We start from the raw sequence: 20,757 nt of genomic DNA on the forward strand, positions 1-20,757 counted from the left end.
AATGAAATTTAGAGGACTTTGGAATATGTGTTCCCTTTTTCTAAACACCCTTCAGTTCAATGGAATGAGCCCATTAGTAGCAGAAGATGGAATCCTTCCAGAGTGTATGGGCCACGGGCAGCATTTGACAAATGATTAGAGAAGCTGCCCTTGCTTCCTGAAATAGAAACAAAAGAACAGGGGCACTAGTAATGAACAGACACAAACAGCCAAGACAAATGGATGAATGAGTAACTTCAGTTTGAAATTGCTGACTTCAGTGGAATGCTCATTCTTTACTTTCTGATGACTAAGAAAATATTTTTGAAAGTTATAATTTTTTTTCTTTAAAAGCTAACTACAAAATATCCTGAGAAGAAAGCTCCAATAAGCAGCAATAGCTTTAATAATTAGGTTTCCTACTTAGCTTTCAAAACCTGTCTCATAAAGAAGTTTTATAAGTAGAGGAAGCAGACACTTTCATTGATGGATGACTGAACCATCCTTGCCTTACTGCATTCTAATTTCTTGTAAAGCACAGAATTTCAACATCTGGAGATCATTAACTCTTTCACTTCAGCAGTTCAGAATCCTTCAAAAAAAAAAAAAAAAAAAAAGGCAATGCTCACTTTAAGGAGTTCGACTCCAGCATAAAAACACTTCCTTGGAAGTGGCGCTAGAGACTCAGAGAAAATTAACATTTTTTCAAAGCATCAAATAGGTATATTTTACCACTGCACCTACAGAAGATAGTTCCCACTCATCCCCAGCGTTGATTCCCATAAAAGGTCTTTTCAGATACTTTCTTGAAAACATTTCTTTCCATAATGGAATCAAAATAATTAATAGCTACTACAAGTGGTTTCGAATTTGCAGGAAGTCCTGGTGAACTTTGGTCACAAGCAGTATTCCCTATTACGATGCCACTTTCATGTAGGTCTCTCAGCTTGGCTTTCGTCCAGGCTGTTAGGTGAAATTAGGCCCAGAAAATCGGATTATTACATCCCAAGGGAAACGACCGATAAGCAGCAGATGATTGCTCATCTCTTTGTGACTTGCTGATGTTGAGGTGTTACTAGTTGCAAAGCCAATTTGTTAACAATTAGTACTCATTAGAATCATTTCCTGTTATCGATTCTAAACATTTGACAAAGCGCTTTTAGGAAATTAGACCCCAAAAAGTGGCTCTACGTAAGTGATGAGCAATTAAAAATCTTCAAGATCCAATGTGATTCCAAACCACAGTCATCAGTTTCCAAGTAATTATTTTTGCTTTGGAACCCACCTGCTATCCTGTCCAGTTTAAAGATGTGCTGGAACAAGGACATACTTCTTAATTAGCAGAGTTTGTGGTTAAGTCAGGATAGGAACAAAAGGAATTTTCTTTTATTATCTGCTTTAGCTGTTTGTTCTGTATCTAAAAGGATAAAAATTGCCAGCTTGCAATACAATATATGTATTTGTGAGAGTGTGAAATTAAATGCATTACTTCTATTATCTAAACATCTAAGCTGAGTTTTTAAGCTGTGTTCACCTTTGTACATTATGAACTCTAAATATAGAATCATAAATGGAGTCATTGTGCATTACATTAGAATTTAAATATTGCCAATGTCAGCTCTCTGAAATATTATATATGACTTTAATAAAATTAGCATAAATACTATGAGCATTTGAAATTTTTCTCAGAAAACGCATTCTATTTATCTGATTTTTAAATATAGATCCACATGCATTATAGAGCTGCAAATTCATATTCAATAAATATGCCCTTATTAGCTAATTAAAATATTTATTAGCTGTACAAGTATCATCTCTTCATACTCACCTAAACGTTCTTTATTTAGATTAAGAAAATATGTTTTATTTCCTCTCTGGTAGGTAATGGTCTTTACACATGAACTATTCAGTGTTTTTTATAGGATCAGAATTAAAACTGAATGAGAGCCCCCATCTTCTGTTCCTTTCCCACATTACTCCCCAAATTCTCCTTTGCTTCTGCGTTTATTTTGTAAATTTAAATAATTGCTCCCATTCATCTTCCCCTAGACTTACTAACACTGAAAATATTTCTTTTAATTGTTGCAAAACATGGAGATGTGAACCAAGTATATTTCTGTTTCTGAATTTCTTATTCCCATATTAAAACCTTACATCAACAGAGAAATTAAGTGTATGTTCCTTTTTGAAATGCCCTATGCTCACCCCCTGTATCCTTAATAAACAGAGATGGTATTGACACAAGTGAATTTTGTTTAACCACACTACATTTGCTTCTTAATTAGTGAATATTCATCTGTCATCAGCAGCAGCTATGACACCCCTCCCTGCTAACATGTTCTGTCATAAATAATCAATGAGGCACTATTAATATTCATGAGCTGGAATCTGTGTAGTCATGTGCACTGATGCAGAGACAGGGGGAGTGTTGCCATGAACTGACTGGAAACTCTGTGTGTGTATCCGTGAGTGCAAGATACTTAGGGAACGCGAAGAAGAGCATGCTGCCACACACCAGCCTGGCTTGTGCTTCCAGCTAACAGCGGTTTGTCTGTGTTTCTGGGCTGAAGTGACTGATGAAAAACAGTAGTCAAGTCTGGAGGGTGATTCCCTTTCAGTTCACTTGCCTTTCAGGTCTGGGGAAATTAGAAGATTTGCTCTCTCCCTCTGCTTCTTAGAATGGGCTGCAATTTGTGCACTTTTCAGAAAAGAGAGGAACACTACAAACTGCTGTATGAAGTTTCCCAGGTGAGTGCAGGGTCTGATGCCAGCACCTCAGCAGCCAGGCTTTGTGTTTGTCTGGAAAGATGGTAAATGAATTGTGGCTAGCTTTATTATTATTATTATTATTATTATTATTCTTTCAATAGATTTCAGAATTGAGAGCAGACTTGCTGGTTGGGGGCTTTTTATTTTGGTTTTGGGTGGCAGTTTTCGGGTTTCCTTGCCACTCCCCCTTCAGATGACTTCCTGTGGGATTCTTTTTAACATTTTTTGTATCTCCTGCCAAGATGTCAGTCAAGTCAAAGGAGTAACACTGTAATATTTTGAGACACCTCTTTCATTTTAGAATAGTGTTGACATTTGAAAATCAAGCGTATCGTGGCTACATTAACGTTGGGATTTTATAGGTCTGTGATCTCAGTTATTTTGAATAGACAGGAAAAGTTTCTTGCCAAATCTTGTTAGCCAGAGGAATTATTTGATTAATTAGGAATTTTTGCTTTGGGTTAAGAGGATCACCTGGTGTATTTTTATTATATGAGAAAAAAATATGTGTATGTCTTGGCTTAAAAAGGAGATAAAGGGATTTTCTTATCACTTGTTCTTAGGTCCTTTCATTTATTTATTTATTTATTTTTTGTCTCTCTGGTGCTAGACATGAATTTCAGGAGCTTATTACAATATTTTTTTGTCTTAGGGAGAATGTGAAAATTCAGTTGTCCTTTAATGTATATCTGAGGGTTTTTCAGAATAAAAATAAGAAAAACTAGATCCCTCGCCTTCATAGTTTTCACAGGATTCTGTTAATTCACCATTTTATTTAAGCAGGTTTCCCTGGGGTGCATGCTGAGGTCCAGATCTGTTGTTTGGCAAAATAAAGTTTATTCCTTCCTTTTTGCAGTTTGTCCCAGATGTGAGAAACTGCTACTTTTGTTCTTAGACAATATTGCTGATGAAAGACAATGTTTGGGATGTTGGTGGTCTGTGGGCACAGCAGTAGCCAAGTGCCCACTGCCTACTGATTCCCTCAGATTTCCCCCTGACGTGATTCATTTCACAGTGGGCTAATTACAAAGTGGATTTGCTACACATGAAACAGCCTCCTCAGTTGCAATGTTAATGCACATTTTCATGGTAATGTGATCAGAGGCTCATTAGCCAGTTTCCAAAATGATCCTCTGCATTAATTAAATATAAAAATGACTCCTTTATCACCGTAGAGAGGAAAAAGAAGATTAACATTGTTAATTACACTAGGGGCAATACCTTTTGCTTTATTTTTTCCCTACAAACTTGCAAGGATGGGCTAACATAATATTCATTTCCTAGATAAGCTCTCATCCATTTGACTCATGAAAACAGTCTCTAGGTGGAACACTTTCCTTTAGTTTGGTTTGTTGGGAGTTTGAGTTCTAGTGTTGATTTTCTTTGGGTGGTAGGAGAGCAGGGGAGTGGTTAATCAATCTATTCTTTTTTCCCCTGAATTACTAAATTGATATAAAAGTATAATATGGTGGACGTCGTGGGTGACCTTCTTCCTGATTATGCCTAGGTTAAGCTGTTTGCATTCTACTAAGAAATCAAGCAGGCTTGCTGCAACCAGGAAGGAGTACTGTATTTGTTAAGGAGTGAGAGTCTTTGTTGTGGATTTTTAAAATGCTTGTCTGCGACTTTTGCCTCTAAGTGCTTCCTAAATCTTGAGAAAATAGATAAGCTATACTCTTTATTGCCTCTACCTGTACTCCTCCATATATTTATTTTATTTTCTCTACTCCTGAGTTGCAGTACTTATGATCTTTAATAAAGGGGGCGAAAAATGAAGTATTAGCTTCCATTTAACTGGCTTTTATTAGATAACTTAAAACCCCAGCTTAAAGGTCTTGGATGTGTTTTCCAGGGGGAGCCCTCCTACAGTTCGTCCCCAGCTTTGCGTTCTATTTTATTGAGTTAATGGAATAGATAAGATATCAAAGGAAACCGGTGATAGGCTCATATAATATACACTGGAGCCCCGTGTGGTGCTGCAAACTAGTTTCTATTTTTATTTGGAGGAGAGGCAGCTCAGAGCACACATCAAAGTGAGTATGTTCTTAACCAGGTGTTCGGGAGGGCACACCGCTGCCCCCATAAGAAAGGACACTATTTACAAAAGTGACTTGAGATTAGAAGCCTGAGTGTTTCTAGCTGGTATATTAAGATGAATTAGCTCACACAAACATTACCACCTGATTCTTCACATCATATTTATTTATAGACTTGTAATCCTCAGGGTACCTACCTTCTTGCTTCCTTTGTTATTATTTCTTAAAAGCAAAGGCAAATTAAAGTTTACCAGGACACATGAATATTTAAGGTTAATGGTGAATCCTAAACACATGGCCAAGAACAAAATATATATTTCTCTGTAATGGAATCATTATGAGATTGAACTTTTTCACATTTTCTTTCTATATTTAGCAATCTGATAACGTGGGCCACATAGAATACAGTTTCAGGTTTATAACCGTAGTAAACAAAAGCAAATGTGGGCTCACTGAGGAGTCTAGAGAAATGATCAGAATGCTGTGTTTCAGTGTGAAATGAGGTCAAGTTTGTATTTTTTTGATAATTTTTGCTCCTGTAGAAGAGCAGAGATTTTCAGTTGGCAGAGGAGAGGGAATGTCGTTTCAAGAAAATTATTTTCAGTTGGAGTTGGGCCAATCAGGCTCCAGCATGAACACAGATGGAAGAATCTAGAGTTTGGGTAGATCCAGGAATCCCACCGAGCAGTTTTCATGCATCTTTATGCGTCTATTAACTTTTATATGAGCCTGGGACATAATTGTTATCTACAGTGATTTTTTTTCCAAAATAGGTTATTTATTAACCTCTAAAGAATTAATAAATGAGTAATTTGAATAGTGCCCTTCTGTGGACATGAACCAAATTACCTGTTTCCTATTAATCTGATTAAACAGCCCTCCTGGACCAAGAGAGCTTCAATAGCTTGTCAGTCATTCCTGAGCTAGTGACAGATTTATTTCTGAGTGAGGTTGGAGGATAATACCTAAATCTATTGACTTCTTAGTTTGATTTTTCATACATGAACCAAATGAAACTTTTTGAGTGGCTAAATAATAGAAATTATCAATGGGGTGTTAACCGCTGTTGAATAACCTGTTCAATTGTGGGCAAATATTTAAATCTCATACTGTTAACACAGAACTGTTTATAAGATTTCATTAAGATCTTCTAATGTGGTATGTAAGATTCTCCTCTTACTCGCTTGGCAAATTAGAGAAAAGAAATTGTTTCAGTCTCACGAAAAGCCCAAGGAGAATGGCGCTAGCTGTCCCGTCTGTGTCCTGAGTGTCTGAGTGGACACTGTTGCATGACACCGAGGTGATTGATACATTTGACTATTGTGGCACAGCTCAAAGGTCTCCCTGCAGCCTGCATCCATGAATTTGCAACATGAACTGAAACAGACCCTGCCCTGAAAGTAACAACAATGACAATATTGACAGAGGCTGATAGTGAGCCTTTACTCTATTCTAAGCACTGTGCTAAGCACTTTTTCCTAAGCCTTGTCTTATTTTATCTTCACAGAAAACCCAATAGGGAGTTACAGGATTGCTTCCCATAATTTTTAAATATATGGAAGTTTCTTTTACCCTACAATGAGTTCCTTAAATCTCTCTTTTCTGTGACTGTCCTGTATCTCTCAGAAATGTCTCTTGTCACATGCTATGTAAACACAACTCGTAAGGTCATAACCTCTTTTCCCAAAATTCATCCTTGCCCCACATTCCTTAACACACCAGTGAAGTTCTCACTGTCCTTGCCATCAATAAAGCACAAAAACCCCAAATTAAAATGGGCACTTCTGTCTTCTTGATCCACACAGTGACTTTCTCATTCTTTTACTTTTACACGTTCCCCAGTATCACTTCCAGCCTTCCCAGAACCACAGTCCCTTCTATTAACTCTCTCTAATATCATGGTAAGAACTTTCCCACTTAGAATTTGTCAGTGTGCCAGTCCACCCTGACTACTGTTGCAGGAATAATACCCAGTGGCTCCCGGGCACTATAAAATAAAATTAAACTTCTTTTTAAAAAAAAAAAAAAAGATTTTATTTATTCACTTGACAGACAGAGATCACAAGTAGGCAGAGAGGCAGACAGAGAGAGAGGAGGAAGCAGGCTCCCCGCCAAGAAGAGAGCCCGATGCGGGGCTCGATCCCAGGATCCTGGGATCACGACCCGAGCCGAAGGCAGAGGCCTTACCCCACTGAGCCACCCAGGCGCCCCAAAGTTAAACTTCTTATTCCAGTATATTCAGAGACCTCTTGAGCCTTCCCTAGATTTCTTTCCATCTTTCTCTCTAACTGGTCTTCCCAAAATGCAATCTATAATATCCCCAGATGAGTCTAAAAAAGCTAAAAGAGCTTTTCTTTTTAAGTCATCTTTCCATCTTGGATCCTTTTAACTCAGTTCTTTTTCTTCAGCTTCCATGGCCCTCCCCCCATATCCACTATTTTCTTCCATCACTGGTTGTACATACCCTGCCTCTTTGGCTGAAATGTCTCCTCAGGCCAAGAGCCCTTTGCAATTATCTGGTGTGTGTGTGTGTGTGTGTGTGTGTGTGTGTGTGTGTGTGTGTGTCTTTCCACCTTGGAACTCTTGCAACATTTTATCTTTTGGGGGGATTCCTATTTCATGTTCATCAGTCTATTACAGTCAATTCCTGTGGCTGGATTATGAGTTCCTTGAAGGCAGGTCAGGTGCTTATCTGTCCTTTGACCTTCACCTACCAGCAGATGTTCACTGGGGTTGGTCATGATGTCTTATATATCCACAGCCTCTTTAGAGTAAACTTCCTACCCAAAGCTTCTGGTGAAGGACCATATCTAACTCAGCCTTCCTCTCCACCCCGTGCCTAAGGGTTAATGAAATCAGGGCCAGTCACCTGGTGCATGAAGTTGAGGATTCCATTAGGTGACTTTGGTCTCAAAAATTTATGCTGGGAAACAAGCCTTAGGAATGGGATTAGGCTGAAAGGATTTTAGAGTGAGAAGACTGTAAGCAAGTTGGGAAGTTTGAGGGTCTGTGAGGCTCTGATGTATAAGAGAATTAGAGACATGTAAGAAATAAAGCACCTGGGGCATGAGAGAGAGAGAAGCACAAAGAATAAACAGGTCCTCAGAGTGGCCTCATTTTCCAGTGCTAATAACTTTCCTATAATAAATCCATCCACATCTCATTTATTTACATGTCTGTTCCTTACTATCAGAAGAACAAATGAAGATACACCATAATAGCATCTTGCTTTTGTCAACCACCTAGCATGTGCCTGAAACTCTAGACACGCAGTTCAGCTCAATAAACTTTCAGTAAGTTTTGATTGCCTGGTATGTGCTACATGCTGATGTTTGTCATGGAATGCAGAGTCAAATGTGACTGTCCTTGTTTCTGAGAAATGCACGCTGTGTAGCAAAGATGCATGAGCAGAGATTTCCTGTGCAATGTAAGTGAAGCCTTCTATCAGGAGAGATGTTGCCAGGCCGCTAGAGGAGGGCAGAGGTGCTCAACCTGCTGGGAGGCTTGGGGAGTTGGGGAGAGAGAAAAAGGAAACCGAAAATATGGAAGAGTCACGAAAGTGGCAAATAGGTGATAGGTGTGAATGGACTTTGGAGTCGGAGAACTATACTCTGTGTTACTAAAACCTAAAGCTGGAGACAGGCTCCCAGCACAAGACCAGACCCTAGAGAGTAGCCCATGACCGGTTTTCTGTTTCTTTTTTGTTCCAAAAGAGAGATCACTCTGAAGATAGGGAAGCACGTGGACTTGGTGGTGGTGTGGTCCCAGGACAGCTGAGTTTGAGATGAGGATGGTGTTCAAGACTACAGGGGAGACCAGTGTAGAGGCTGTTGCTAATGTGAATTAGTGGTAGAAAGAATGTAAAAGGGAGGAAAGGATTGGGACCCATGAGGAAGTAAATTTCAGTAAGTTTCTGGCTTAGGAGCCTGGGTAGTTTGAGTGAAATTTACCTAAAGAAGACAGAAGGGAAGAGAGGCCTGGGGAAGCGGGAGAAGAGGAGGCTGTTGGCTTCTTTTATGGGCTGCCTAAGAAATGTCTGGCACACAGCGAAATGTGCACAACAAAAACTTGGTGCATATAGATGTGTGTTGTATGAGATCATCCAGAAAAATGTGAAAGAAAACTCAAAAGTAAGGAAAGTTGTGAGCCAAGGACATAATATTGAGAAACAGGAAAGGGAGAAGAAAAGGAGAAAAAGTGAAATTGTTACAGGGCCAGAAGGAGACTGAGTGGAAAGTTGTAGGGGAAACCAAGAGGAAAGAGTTCTAGAAAGGAGCAGCCACTGTAGTCAAATACACTAGAATGTGTGAGAACTGCAGCCTCTTTGAATTTAAAAACACATCATGTGCTACCAGGATCCCTCCTCAAGAAGGACTTGTTACCCCAGCTGCTCAGAGTGCTGTCAATGAAAACCTTCAACCGTCAGCCCCTTCAGGGACTATCTTAGCTGCAGAGAGCTCCTCACCCAAGGTTATTGCCCTCCCGGGAGGCCCCCCTCCAGGGACAGACTGATGCAGGTGTGTAATGCCTGGCGTCTTAGCCTGGATTGGAACATTCTTGGGGGTATGGGGGCATGTAATTCCAGCTCTAGAGCTCCCTGCAAGTGTCACTGGGCCTGTATCCTAGTTCAGTTCTCCTTCTGCCCACTCCTGCTGCCTTCTTTGCCCTTCCACAAAGGCAGCAGCACACTATCTTACTCTCAGTTGGCTTCCTGGAGAGCCCAACCTGGACAGAGGTCAGTGATGATGATTACAGAGCACTGGAGTACAGAAAGGTGAACAAAATCCAGTAAGCAATGGCTTCAAAGTAGAGGTCTGCTGCACCCTCAAGAAGTTTCTCTAAGATAAGGCAGATGATCAAAAATGGAGTTCCTGCTAACATTGGAGTATAGATTTTCTTAGCCTTTTTAAAAATATACAAAATTACTTAATATTGTGAATATTAAAAATGAAAGTCATCTTTAACTTTTACTTTCAAAACTAAGATTGAGTGATTTTACATATTGAGTCATGTTATTCAGATAGTGATGATAATATAGTGATTAAGAAACAAAACGTGTCCAGTTAGCTAGAATCTACCTTATCCAAGACTTTTGAAGAAAACCTTAAGTGTTAGAGTGTTTTTGACGTGCAAAAGGCCTCTTATAAAAGTAAATAGTTTTAATGATTATAATAAATGTAGATAATTTTAGTAAGGAAGTGCCTTTCTCTACTGAAAGGATCAGAATATCACATATTAAAATGTCTACATTTAATTTCTCCATACTCTCACACTTAGTGAATTGATCTAGACCCAGGAAAAGGTCAACCATCTCTAATTGCCTTTCTATTTAGATGGAATGCTGTAGAAAAATATTTTTACTGATTCTATGTTATATGCAAAAGCACATGTTGCTGAAAATGTAGCTAATAGATAGGCTGAGATGTTTGACTCTTCAACTCAATTTACTGGCTAAGTAGGATAATCTGATTGACAAATTCTTTAATTTCTATTTTTGTTGAAAATATTTCTAAAATATATCATCTTATTTACATAATTACTTAACATGACCACATTTGTTATTTACTTCCAGTCATGTTAGATAGTAACAAATGAGCCACATAGCTTTGGCAAACAGTGGTTCCTGAACTTTACAAGAGCTGTTTCTAAAGATTGATAGGGAAAGATCCTTCCATGACAGCTAATCACTGTCTGGTACATTCATTTTATAGAAGTGGATTTTCATATATTGAATTTTCACAAGTCATTTAATAGGTATCCAATTAATATTATTAAATTATTTTTTTAAGATTTTATTTATTTGAGATAGAGCAAGAGTGAGAGAGAGAGAGAGAGAGCGCACACGCACATGCACACACACACACACACGCACACACACACACACACATGAGTGGGTGAGGGTGGGGAGAAGGAGAAGCTGGCTCCGACTGAGCAGGGAGCCTGACTTGGGGCTTGATCCTGGGACTCCAGGATCATGACCCACGCTGAAGGCAGACCCTCAACCAACTGAGTTCACCTACGTGCCCAATCTTATTAAATTAAGAAAAACACAAAAATTAAATCACTAGGTACTCAAGAAGAAGCTCTGAACTGTGACTCTGGGAAGGATCCCAGTCTTGGAAACATTTATAATTTATGGAGAAAAGGTGAGCAGGGTGCCCAGAACAGGATCTGCCTCAAACACTTTTGTAGACACTGTTTTCTCCCATGATCCATCCTCAGGCACACACTATAAGGATTTTAGGTGTAACTCTTCATAAATGTCTTCTTGTGACTCATGAGGATTTAGGTATCACGGGGTAGTAATTTTGTCTTCAGATTTAGAAGTCTAGTAATTTAAGTGCAGCTGTGATTTTCATATATAAATGCAACATTTCCAAAGTCATCAATATAACCTGTCCCATCTCCATCTCCCTTCCAGCTGTATTCATTTCTTCTTTTTTACTTCTATCAATCTCAATGTGGAATAACAGCTTTAAAAGGGTTATTATGAAAAGTTCATTGTTTCCTTCAACAAAAAGCTTAAAAGGTAGCAGCCCCATATTCTCCTGTGTTTCAACATATAACATCTAATTGCTAATTTGTGCCATTCTGTAACAAGCTGTAAATCTTTCTTTATGGTTGTTTGGGTCCTAGTGAAGCATTCCCCCCCCCACACACTTATGCTTTATGTAGCTTTTTAGAAATACTGTAAGAAATTCTTCTTTAGAAACTTGTTGTCATCTTAGTGGAAATTAGATTTTTCTGAACTAACCTCTCACTCCCAAGCCTCTTAAGCACCTGTTTCAGGTACCTTTATTAAAACAACACAACTCTTTCAAGGATGTGTGAACAAAGAGAATTTCTAAAATACTTACTGTTGTTTTTTTAAAAAAATAATAAATCCACAGATGAAAGACCAGTATTATAATCAGTGATCATAATTTTCCTGTAATTGAATCATGGTAGAATTTGGATATGAATTTTTTTAATAAGGGAAAGTTCAGGAAAGAATATTTCTCATTGAATAACCAAAGTACTTACTCTGGACCTGCTTTGTGCTCAGTACTATGCCAGATAGCAAGAGAGGAGACAAAAGAAGCAGAAGAGGCCAGTCTTCAAGTTGTATTATCATGAAGCAATTAGAAAACAAGTGTAGAAATTTGTGACCCTGGCACCATGGACATTGCAGAGAAAGGACAGTTCTGTATAGGTAAGGATAACCTAAGGGTCTTCATTAAAACAGCTTAGCAATGGTTCTTATTTTGAATGGCCTAGGTTAGGAGTTCATTTTTTAGTTCAGCTTAATTATTGTATGTCCATTTAGTCAAAGGCAGTGTGTTTGGTGTCCAGGAGGTACTGTAAAAGCAAAGTCACAGAATATGACTAATAGGACATACTCAGGGGAAAGTGGGAAGAACAGACTGGCTAAAGCAGAATATGGGATGAGGATAGTTGAGTGTCTCCATCTCCAAGCAAAACCGAGTGGATTTAGTGCCATCCTCACTGCAGGCCATTGTACACCCCAAGGATACAATCAAAGAGTGTCTGAAGTCAACTTAAATAATAGAAAATGTGTAAGTATTTTTTGCTTGGCATTTATTTAAAAGAGCACAGTCATGATTTCACTTACAGTGTGGAATTTTAAAAAAAACGAAAAACAAAAAACAGAACAAACAGACAAAAAGCAGAAACAGACCCATAAATTCAGAGAGGAAACTGATGGTTGCCAGAGTAGGGGGAGACTGGGCAAAATGAGTGAAGGGGAGAGGGAGAGACAGGCTTCCGGTTATAGAATGAATAAGTCACTAGGATAAAAGGTATAGCATCAGGAATATAGTCAATGGTATCGTAATAGTGTTTCATGGTGACTAATGACAGTTACATTTGCTGTGAGCATAGCATGAAATATAGACCTGTGAAATCATTACGTTGTAGACTTGAAATTAATGTAACATTGTGCATGTCAACTATTCCTCAATAAAAGGATTGCATATATTATATGACATTACAGTCATTTGCAGGTATTTAGAAATATTGTTTGTACTCAGGGTGACTTAAAAATTTGAGTAATTCTTAAGCCCTTTATTTTATGTCAATTTAAAAGCTCATATATGATTTTTAAATGTTTTTATAAATGATATCAATATAATTAGAAAGAAAAGAGCATAGCTTGCTGAGTTGATGCATAGTAGGTAGATTTTGCCATTCATTCCCTAAGTATGCTCTGTGTTTCCTTCGTGACTCATGTTTACCATGTTAGGAGTTGATTTTGCCTAGGCAACTGAATCTCTGTGTTAAGACAACATGAAAAATAGTGAAAATGTTTTACTCCTTTGGCACATGGGTTTATCACTGTTTGATAAGTGTGTGCTAAATACCAATTACAGTGTGGCACATAGAAGAGGCCCCACGCATAGGAGAAAGAACACACTTTGGAATCAAGCAAGAATACCACTCATTTCCTCTCAGACTGAGTTAGTTACATAATTTCCTTGTAATTGCTCATTTAATTGATCAGTATTAACCTTGAAGGGTGTTGTCAAGGATTAAATGAGATCGTACATTCAAAGGGCATTACCTGTTACAGGAATGCCATAAAGGGTAACTTTTAAGATGATGATCTCATTTCAGTCCAACCACGACCTTGAGAAGGCAATTTTGTCCCCATTTGACAAATGAGAAAACTGAGGCATAACATAATCAAGTAACAGATTCATATTGTCAGCAAATGGAGCACCTGGAATTCAAATCACGACCTGCCTGATGCCAAAGTCATGTTCATTTTTTTGTAAATACCAATTATCTCTTTCCTTGAGCTTTCCATATTTATCCACTGAACGGATCCATAGTACTGAGCCCCTAGCCCAGAGTAGTCTCTCAATAAATACTTGATAAAGGAAGAAGTGGAAGAGAGGGAGGAAAGGAAGGGAAATAATAGATGCTCTTTTTAGTTTTCCTCGTAAGGGTCTGTAGAGATGCCCTTTTTATTATAAGGAAGAGAAAAAAAAGTCCTTCTATTACCTCTTTCCCACTTAAATCAAATTATCTCACTTATGAGAGCCCATCAGTATAGGTAAGTGGTGTGTCACTCCCACTTTTGAGAGTTTGGAAGTCTTTCCCCATTTTTCTGTACTACCATGCCTGACATGAAAAATCTGTCTCAATCTGCTGTCTCTCCTCATACCCTCCCAACAGTCCAAATTTTCACCAAACCAAACTATAATTTCTTCTATGAAAATAATGTGGTTTTTCCCATCTTTCTGCCTTTTGACACAATGTCCTTTTTGCCTAGAGTGCTTCTCCCATGACCAGGCATATAAAAACCTTAATCCCTTGTGACTCAAGTCAAGGTTTGCTCTCTGGGAAGTTCTCTCTGAACCCAAGACAAGGGAAGTCACTCTTCCCAATGCTCTTATTCAACGTGCTTCCCAATTTGAAATACAATCAAATGCTTCTGGATTTATATTTAGTTTTTATCCATCTCTATGATTCTATCATATCTTATAGGGCCTGACTCAGAGCAGGTATTTAAAGCAATTGACTCAAGGAATAAGAATGGGCATGGGGGGAGGTAGGGAGTGTTTCGCTACCACCATGCTCACCAAAGAAATCTCAATGTGTCATTGTTTTCAGTACTCACTGAATTTTCTTTAAAAATAAGATAATTCCGGAGACTACATGTTCTACATGTTCTTGATTTTGAAGATGTCATCTATTTTAAGGTATTGTTCATTGTAAGGCTCATCATCAAGTTTAAGAGCAGCAGCAGGCATGCAGGGTGGACAAGCTACCACTTCTAATATGCATATTGATTGCAAGCTGCATCCCAAATTCAGAAACAAGAAGATATGGTAGGGGGCAGGGGCCTTTGTGTCTTAGAATTAAGGAAACTCAGTCATTGCTGTTTTCAAAACAAACACTATTGGCCCTTCCTGCATCCCTACTGGACTCCAATTCCTTGACCCCCTTCTCCCAAACTGAGGACTTTATTACCCAAGTGGACCCAGCATATCAGGTTCTTATCTCAAAGTCTCCAGTCATGATAGGTAATGATAGAACTTAATTTCTCAACTGTCAAATGAGCTAATAAACCTAGCTCTTGTTGTTTTCTAGAATTTCCCCATTGTTTTTCAACTCAAGTTGTAGCCTTCCTGAAAGCTTGGGTAAGGTATTACCTTTCTCATCTTGCCAGAGTTCCTGAACTTGAGCAGGCCCCCTCTTTTGTCTTCCAAGGTACCCAGTACTTATCTCTGTCATAGCTTGTACCAAATGGTTTTGTTTCTTAGTTATCTTGCTTATGATTTTCACTGGTTTCTGAACTTCTCTGGTGGGCAAAACCCCTCCCTTTAATCTAGTCCAGTGCCCATGTGGATGTTACTTGAATAAAAGATGAATGACTAAATGCTAAATGAATTCTGTGTCCCAAGCAACATGGTGAAGACTACATAAAAACTGAATAAGTTAGAATCTCTACCCTCAAGGCATTTACTGTCTGGGAATACACTTATTCCTGGGTAGCTATAGTACATGGTGCAATATTACTTGAGAGAGAAGAGCAAAGTATCATGAGATGTCATAGTGATGATGATTTGCTATAACATAGGTGAAAGTTAAGGAACTTAAAATAGAATGTTATATATACATTGCATGAAGCAAAACAGTGTTCTGTGTGTGATTAAATGAATTGATTATTGATTTAGTAATGGTTATTTTCTAAATTTGCTGCCTTCTATGCTATAAAATTAAATTAGCTATTTTATGCAAAAATGGCTGAATACATACTTATTTTTGTTTTACATGATTTATATCCATTACTGGCATAGAACAGTATGGCAAAATTATTAAAGTATTCATTTTGCACATACTCCTCCTTTGTATAAAAAGAATTCAAGGTGATGAAAATGTACTGGGATATGCCTGAATTTTCCCTGATGAAGATGTCTTTGGGTTTCATAATTACTCTAGCACTAAAATGACAATTTATCCAAGTGCAGATATCCCAATTAAAAAGCAAAGAATAGCCTCTAAAAAAAAAACTAAAAACCATTCTTAAAACTTTAAGCTCTAAATAAAACCTAGTCCAAGTCAATAATATACTAAAAATATTTTCCCCATAATTCAAAAACCATATTTATTTTACTCATTGTTCATTATTCCTTATAAAAGTTAAGATATTCTTTGAGCCATGAGGAATATAGTGAGAGTAAGGATAGTCCCCCTTACATACCCAGTATCAGTGAAGTTTTTCAAGGAACAGTCTAACTCAGTGACCCACAGGTAACTCGAGATAGAAAACTCAGAGAGGGGAGAAGTTAAGTTTTATTTGAAAAAGATTCTTTTCAAACCAGGATGATTTTCCTATTCCCATAAATATTAGTTCTGACCCATGTCAGAAATGCTCACATTCCATGTCAAGCAGAACCTTATCCAGATTCTAGGGTAATCTGCAGAGGGAGTCAAGAAGGGAGGATATTTTTACTGTCTTGCCTATGATTGTAATTTATAATTTAAGAATTATATATAAGGGTGGTGTCTCTACCTGAGGGTCAATCATTCAACCTTCAGGAATTTGTAAAAATTAAGTAAAAATTTTGAAAGCTTTTTAGAGTTGCACCATATTACATTTAATGCAGTTAGTAGAATTGAGAGAAAGGGAGAGAGTGACAGTATTGTATTTAATATACTCACATTTCACGGGATGAGAAATTTAGACCAAAATGTCTTAGAACTTCGCCTGAATTGGTGTAGACTTGATGGCTTAATTCAGTCTTTTCCATTTCCGTCTTCTGAAATATAATATCACCAATAAATACCCATAACCTTAGCAAATGTATAAAAATTACAGTTCATTTCTGTGATGTTCACATGCATAGTAGATAGTTCTTAGATATATTTAAGTGGAGTCTGTGAGTGTCAGTTCATTTTCAGGTTTGTGGGATCCATTTGGATACTAACGATTCTAAAAAGTTGTTAAAACTACATTAAATATTAATATAAAGAAGTGATCTTACAGATCTTCTATTTTGTCATTCCAGCCTCTTAAAAGCAAAGTAACTAGGTCCTAGATTTCAGGAAAATGAAATTGTGGTTTCATACCTGATTAAAAACAATAGTGATAAAAGCATGTAGAGCAATGGGTAGAGATAAATAGCCTCCCCCAGCAATTTCCTTGTTAAGATCACATTCATGAAATGATCTTCTTGATGGATAATCATTTACTGAGTGATCGACACTTTACCTATGACCGATGTACATGACCCGTTGGTATCACTGTGCACACCCAGCAACAATATTATCAGTGTATTAATGATGGCTTCCCAGTGCTTTCCTCTTCTTCCTCCCACCATAAATACCTGGTTCTCACCTTGCACAACAACCAGAAAATTATTTTAAAACTGGCCCCTCTCTTTGAAGTTTGCTTTGATGGCTTTGAAGTATTCACAGCTTTCCGGACAGTATTATATCTGTTTCGTAGATCACAGAAAATCTGAGAGAGGGAAAAACACTTACTAATTTGAGATGTTGAATCTTCTGTTGATATTTTTCAAATAGGTTTAGTTCCCTTTTTAAATATCCTGTTATAAATTATTGCTTTTAGAAGGTGCATGTGAGACAAATGGCAAACAGGACCTTAAGGAAATAGCTACTTACACATTATTAATAATATCATAATATTCATAAGTGGGGACCAATGGGTGGTCATATGATGCCTAATGTTGCCTTGAATTCCTCAAAAAAGGAAAGGAAAGTGGCATGCCAAGAAAATGGTACCTTAGCCCCCAAGTACATTAATATTCTTTGACTAGTTGCTAGATACATGAGTATATAGAGGCCCACTAGAATCAATCTATATTTAAATTATTAAACATGATATGCTTTAAATTTTAAGTTATATAGAAAACATCTCTTTGTGTCACTTCCAACAAAGTAATAGTACATTACCCCAATCGTGAACTTCAATATCCAGAGTCATCTCATCCAGTTAATTTCATCTTAAATTAAGATAATCACAATTATCTTAATTCTCTGCCCTCCCAAAATGACTCTTTGAGTATATATATTGTCTTGGATTTTGTGGCCTGGGAAGCAGGCTCTGAGAGAGACATTTGTGTGAGCGATGCTGGGAGAGTTAGTTGTCTCTGGGAACCACACTGTGTGGACATAAAGGCAGAGGGAAAGCAGCCTGTGATACAGTCTCAACGCAGACATCTCATTGAATGGTGGGGGATGGGAGGTAGCTGGGATGGGCCTTGGGAGTTGTTCTCAAGTGAGGCAAAGCTGCCATGCTTTGTTCTCCTGCACAGGGAGTTTTGGATGTGGTGGCCCCTGGGGAGCTGGTATAGCTTTGTACAAGGCAGTTTGCTTTGGCTGAGCACAGGTCCTGGAGCAGGACAAAGCTATGAGGCTGCACCCAGTGTCCCCAGGGGCTGGGAGAATGAGTGCCTCGGTCCTGAAGGAGGGGATTTCAGCGTCTGGCAAGCAACCACTGCATCCACCAATTCATCTTGTGATGGGGGACATAATTTCTAGTCTATAATAAAACTCCCTCCTCAAAGGAGTTTTAATCACTTTTAAGACAAGGTCAGGTTCCTTAAGGTTAGATTGTTCTTATCCTCTTTATCCACTTTGTTGCTAGATTAAATCATTTTCTGGAATTAAGAGTGTCATGGAAGCATATTTTGAGAATGTGACTTTGAAAGTCTGACCTATAGAAATCTGATAAATTGCGTCTGGAGATTGATTTTGCTGAGTGCTAATATCAAGTCATGTAGCAACGTAGTTTCACTTACTAAATATTGCCCAGGCCATATTGTTGAACTCTGCCTGCCACGGTAACCTCATCAGGATGTTTTCTGTCCTGTGACTAGTGGCTTCAGATGTACCCATCCATCTTCTTGTCCCATTACATTTTGTGTGACTGATGTTCTGTACCCATTAAAATTGATGGAAAAGAACAAAGAGAAGAAAAATGTGCCCTTCAATTGATCACTTCTCTGAAAGAACAAATGAGAATTCTCTAGTACCAACAAGAGATTTAGAGTAGTGGGTTTTCCCCCATTTATTAAGTGCTTTAATTAGCTAGGTTTGCTAAACAGAGTCTCCTGTCCATAAGAACCCATTATTCAGTGTGCTTTAAAATTCAACCTCCTGAAATGTTTGATCTTTATAAGATGAATTTAATGGCTATAACATTGTTTATAGTCAGGAATTATTTTGGTGAATTCTCAGTATTAGAATCAGTTAAATCAGAATGACTTCCTTGTCAGACTTGTTTTTTTCTGATCTAATAAGCTGTCATAATGGCTCATTTTATGTTCTGTGATAGCCAATAATTAAATTGACCATTATTTAAACTGAAGCCAAAACCATTGTGATTTTGGAAGGCCCAATCTTTTTAGGTTTTTCTTGGATCTATTGAATGTTTTCTTGGTGTTCAACAAATTGCAGAACAGCAAAATATTTCTACAGTGCTCACAAACATTTGTTTAATTACAATATTTAATGTGGTGAGAGGGAGAAACCTACCCAGTGGCAGTTACCAGGTTCTGGCCCCTACACCTCATTCCCCCTCACGTTCCTATACTTGAGTTAGGTGACGCAGTATAGATTTACTTCTTAAGAGACTGGAGAGATTCACCTTTTTTTTTTTTAATAAAATTAAAAGTGAAATAAATTTGACTACATAATATGAAATAAATCATGCTGGAAGTCCCTTAAGAGAATTGGATTACCCATAATTCTAGGGAATGATTTGGGTGCTATGGATAATATGATCCCATTAGAACCAGTGAAGTAAAAAAATACATTCTTCCGTATTGACTTGGTCCCAAGAATGGTAAAAGCTCTTCCAGGACTTTGACCACAGGAGTCTGTCTGTGAACAGCTGTCAAATTGGAACTAGCCTAGCTGATCTCCATTTTCAGCAATATTAATTATCATGTGCTATACAAATAGTTGGACCAACTGTGGAGCAAATGGAGCTAATCAGACTGCAATCATGCCTTTCGTTTATGTAAACAATGGTCTCGACTAGAACTACCCAATAGAAATTTCTCTGTTGATGGAAATATTCTATGTCTGTGTTGTTGACTGCAGTAGCCACCAGCCACAAGTGGGTATTGATTGGTTAAAATGTGGCTAGTGTAACTCAGGAAATGAATTTCTGATTTTATTAATTTTACCTAATTTAAATCTCAATAGTCACATGTGGCTAGCAGCTACTATATTGAATAGTGCAGGTGTAGAAATTCCTAAGGGATGATATCCATTTTTATTCTATGCTAGCATTTATTACATCCATTGTGGATTTTTCTTGGGGGAGGTATTTTGTTTAAATATGAAATGCTTCTTTAAGAACTGAAATAAAATATAAATTCAGAAAACAAGCATAAAAATACAAATTGTGTGGAATAACCTGCAAAGAAGAGTCTTAGAAACTGGAACTCTAAAGGAACACCCTTACATAACAGTGTTCAGTAAATATTCTTGGCACCAAAATTTCACAGGAGAAAAAAAAAAAACAGTTTTACCATTTTATAAATTACAGATCTTGAAAGCCTGGAATCTGGGTCATTATCCTGTAGCAGTGGGGATAAAGAATGAATTCATTTTCACCCAAACACAAAAGAGTTGCATTTCTAGATGTCAAAAAATTATAATCAGTTGGAGCATTCTAAGAAAAACAGTTCCTTTTCAACTGTAACAGCAAAAGTAAATAAAATAGTATTAATAACAGTATAATTAGGGAAGCACTTGGTACTGAACCTCCTTTCATACTCTTCCCCAATCTTAGGATTCTGCCCATAAATCACGTACATTAATCTGAGAAATATTTATGAAGAACTATGTCTTCAAAGCCCTTATTAGTCCATTTGGGTTCTAATTATACTTTCTGTGATTATTATTTAATAGATATTTGGTATTTATCTCAATAGATGTGCAACTCAGACTCACCATTCAAGAGTAAACCCATCTCCTTCAGATATAAATG

The 20,757-nt window shown here is 37.7% G+C and overlaps 1 protein-coding gene across 4 annotated transcripts in view; it reads left to right on the top strand.

Annotated features, from left to right (window-relative positions):
- Positions 1-20,757, top strand: part of PDZRN4 (PDZ domain containing ring finger 4) — a 352,510-nt gene that overhangs the window by 217,488 nt on the left and 114,265 nt on the right. The window contains exon 1 of one of the 4 annotated variants that reach the window (XM_032347827.1): positions 2,346-2,727. The exons of the other annotated variants lie outside the window; for them this stretch is intronic. Coding sequence (XP_032203718.1) covers positions 2,659-2,727 — 69 coding nt within the window. The 5' untranslated portion in view covers positions 2,346-2,658. Of the gene's footprint in view, positions 1-2,345; positions 2,728-20,757 lie in introns of those variants that run through there. 4 annotated transcript variants of the gene reach the window in all.

The sequence above is a fragment of the Mustela erminea genome, chromosome 6 (assembly GCF_009829155.1).
Source record: "Mustela erminea isolate mMusErm1 chromosome 6, mMusErm1.Pri, whole genome shotgun sequence".
Taxonomy (NCBI): Eukaryota; Metazoa; Chordata; class Mammalia; order Carnivora; family Mustelidae; genus Mustela; species Mustela erminea.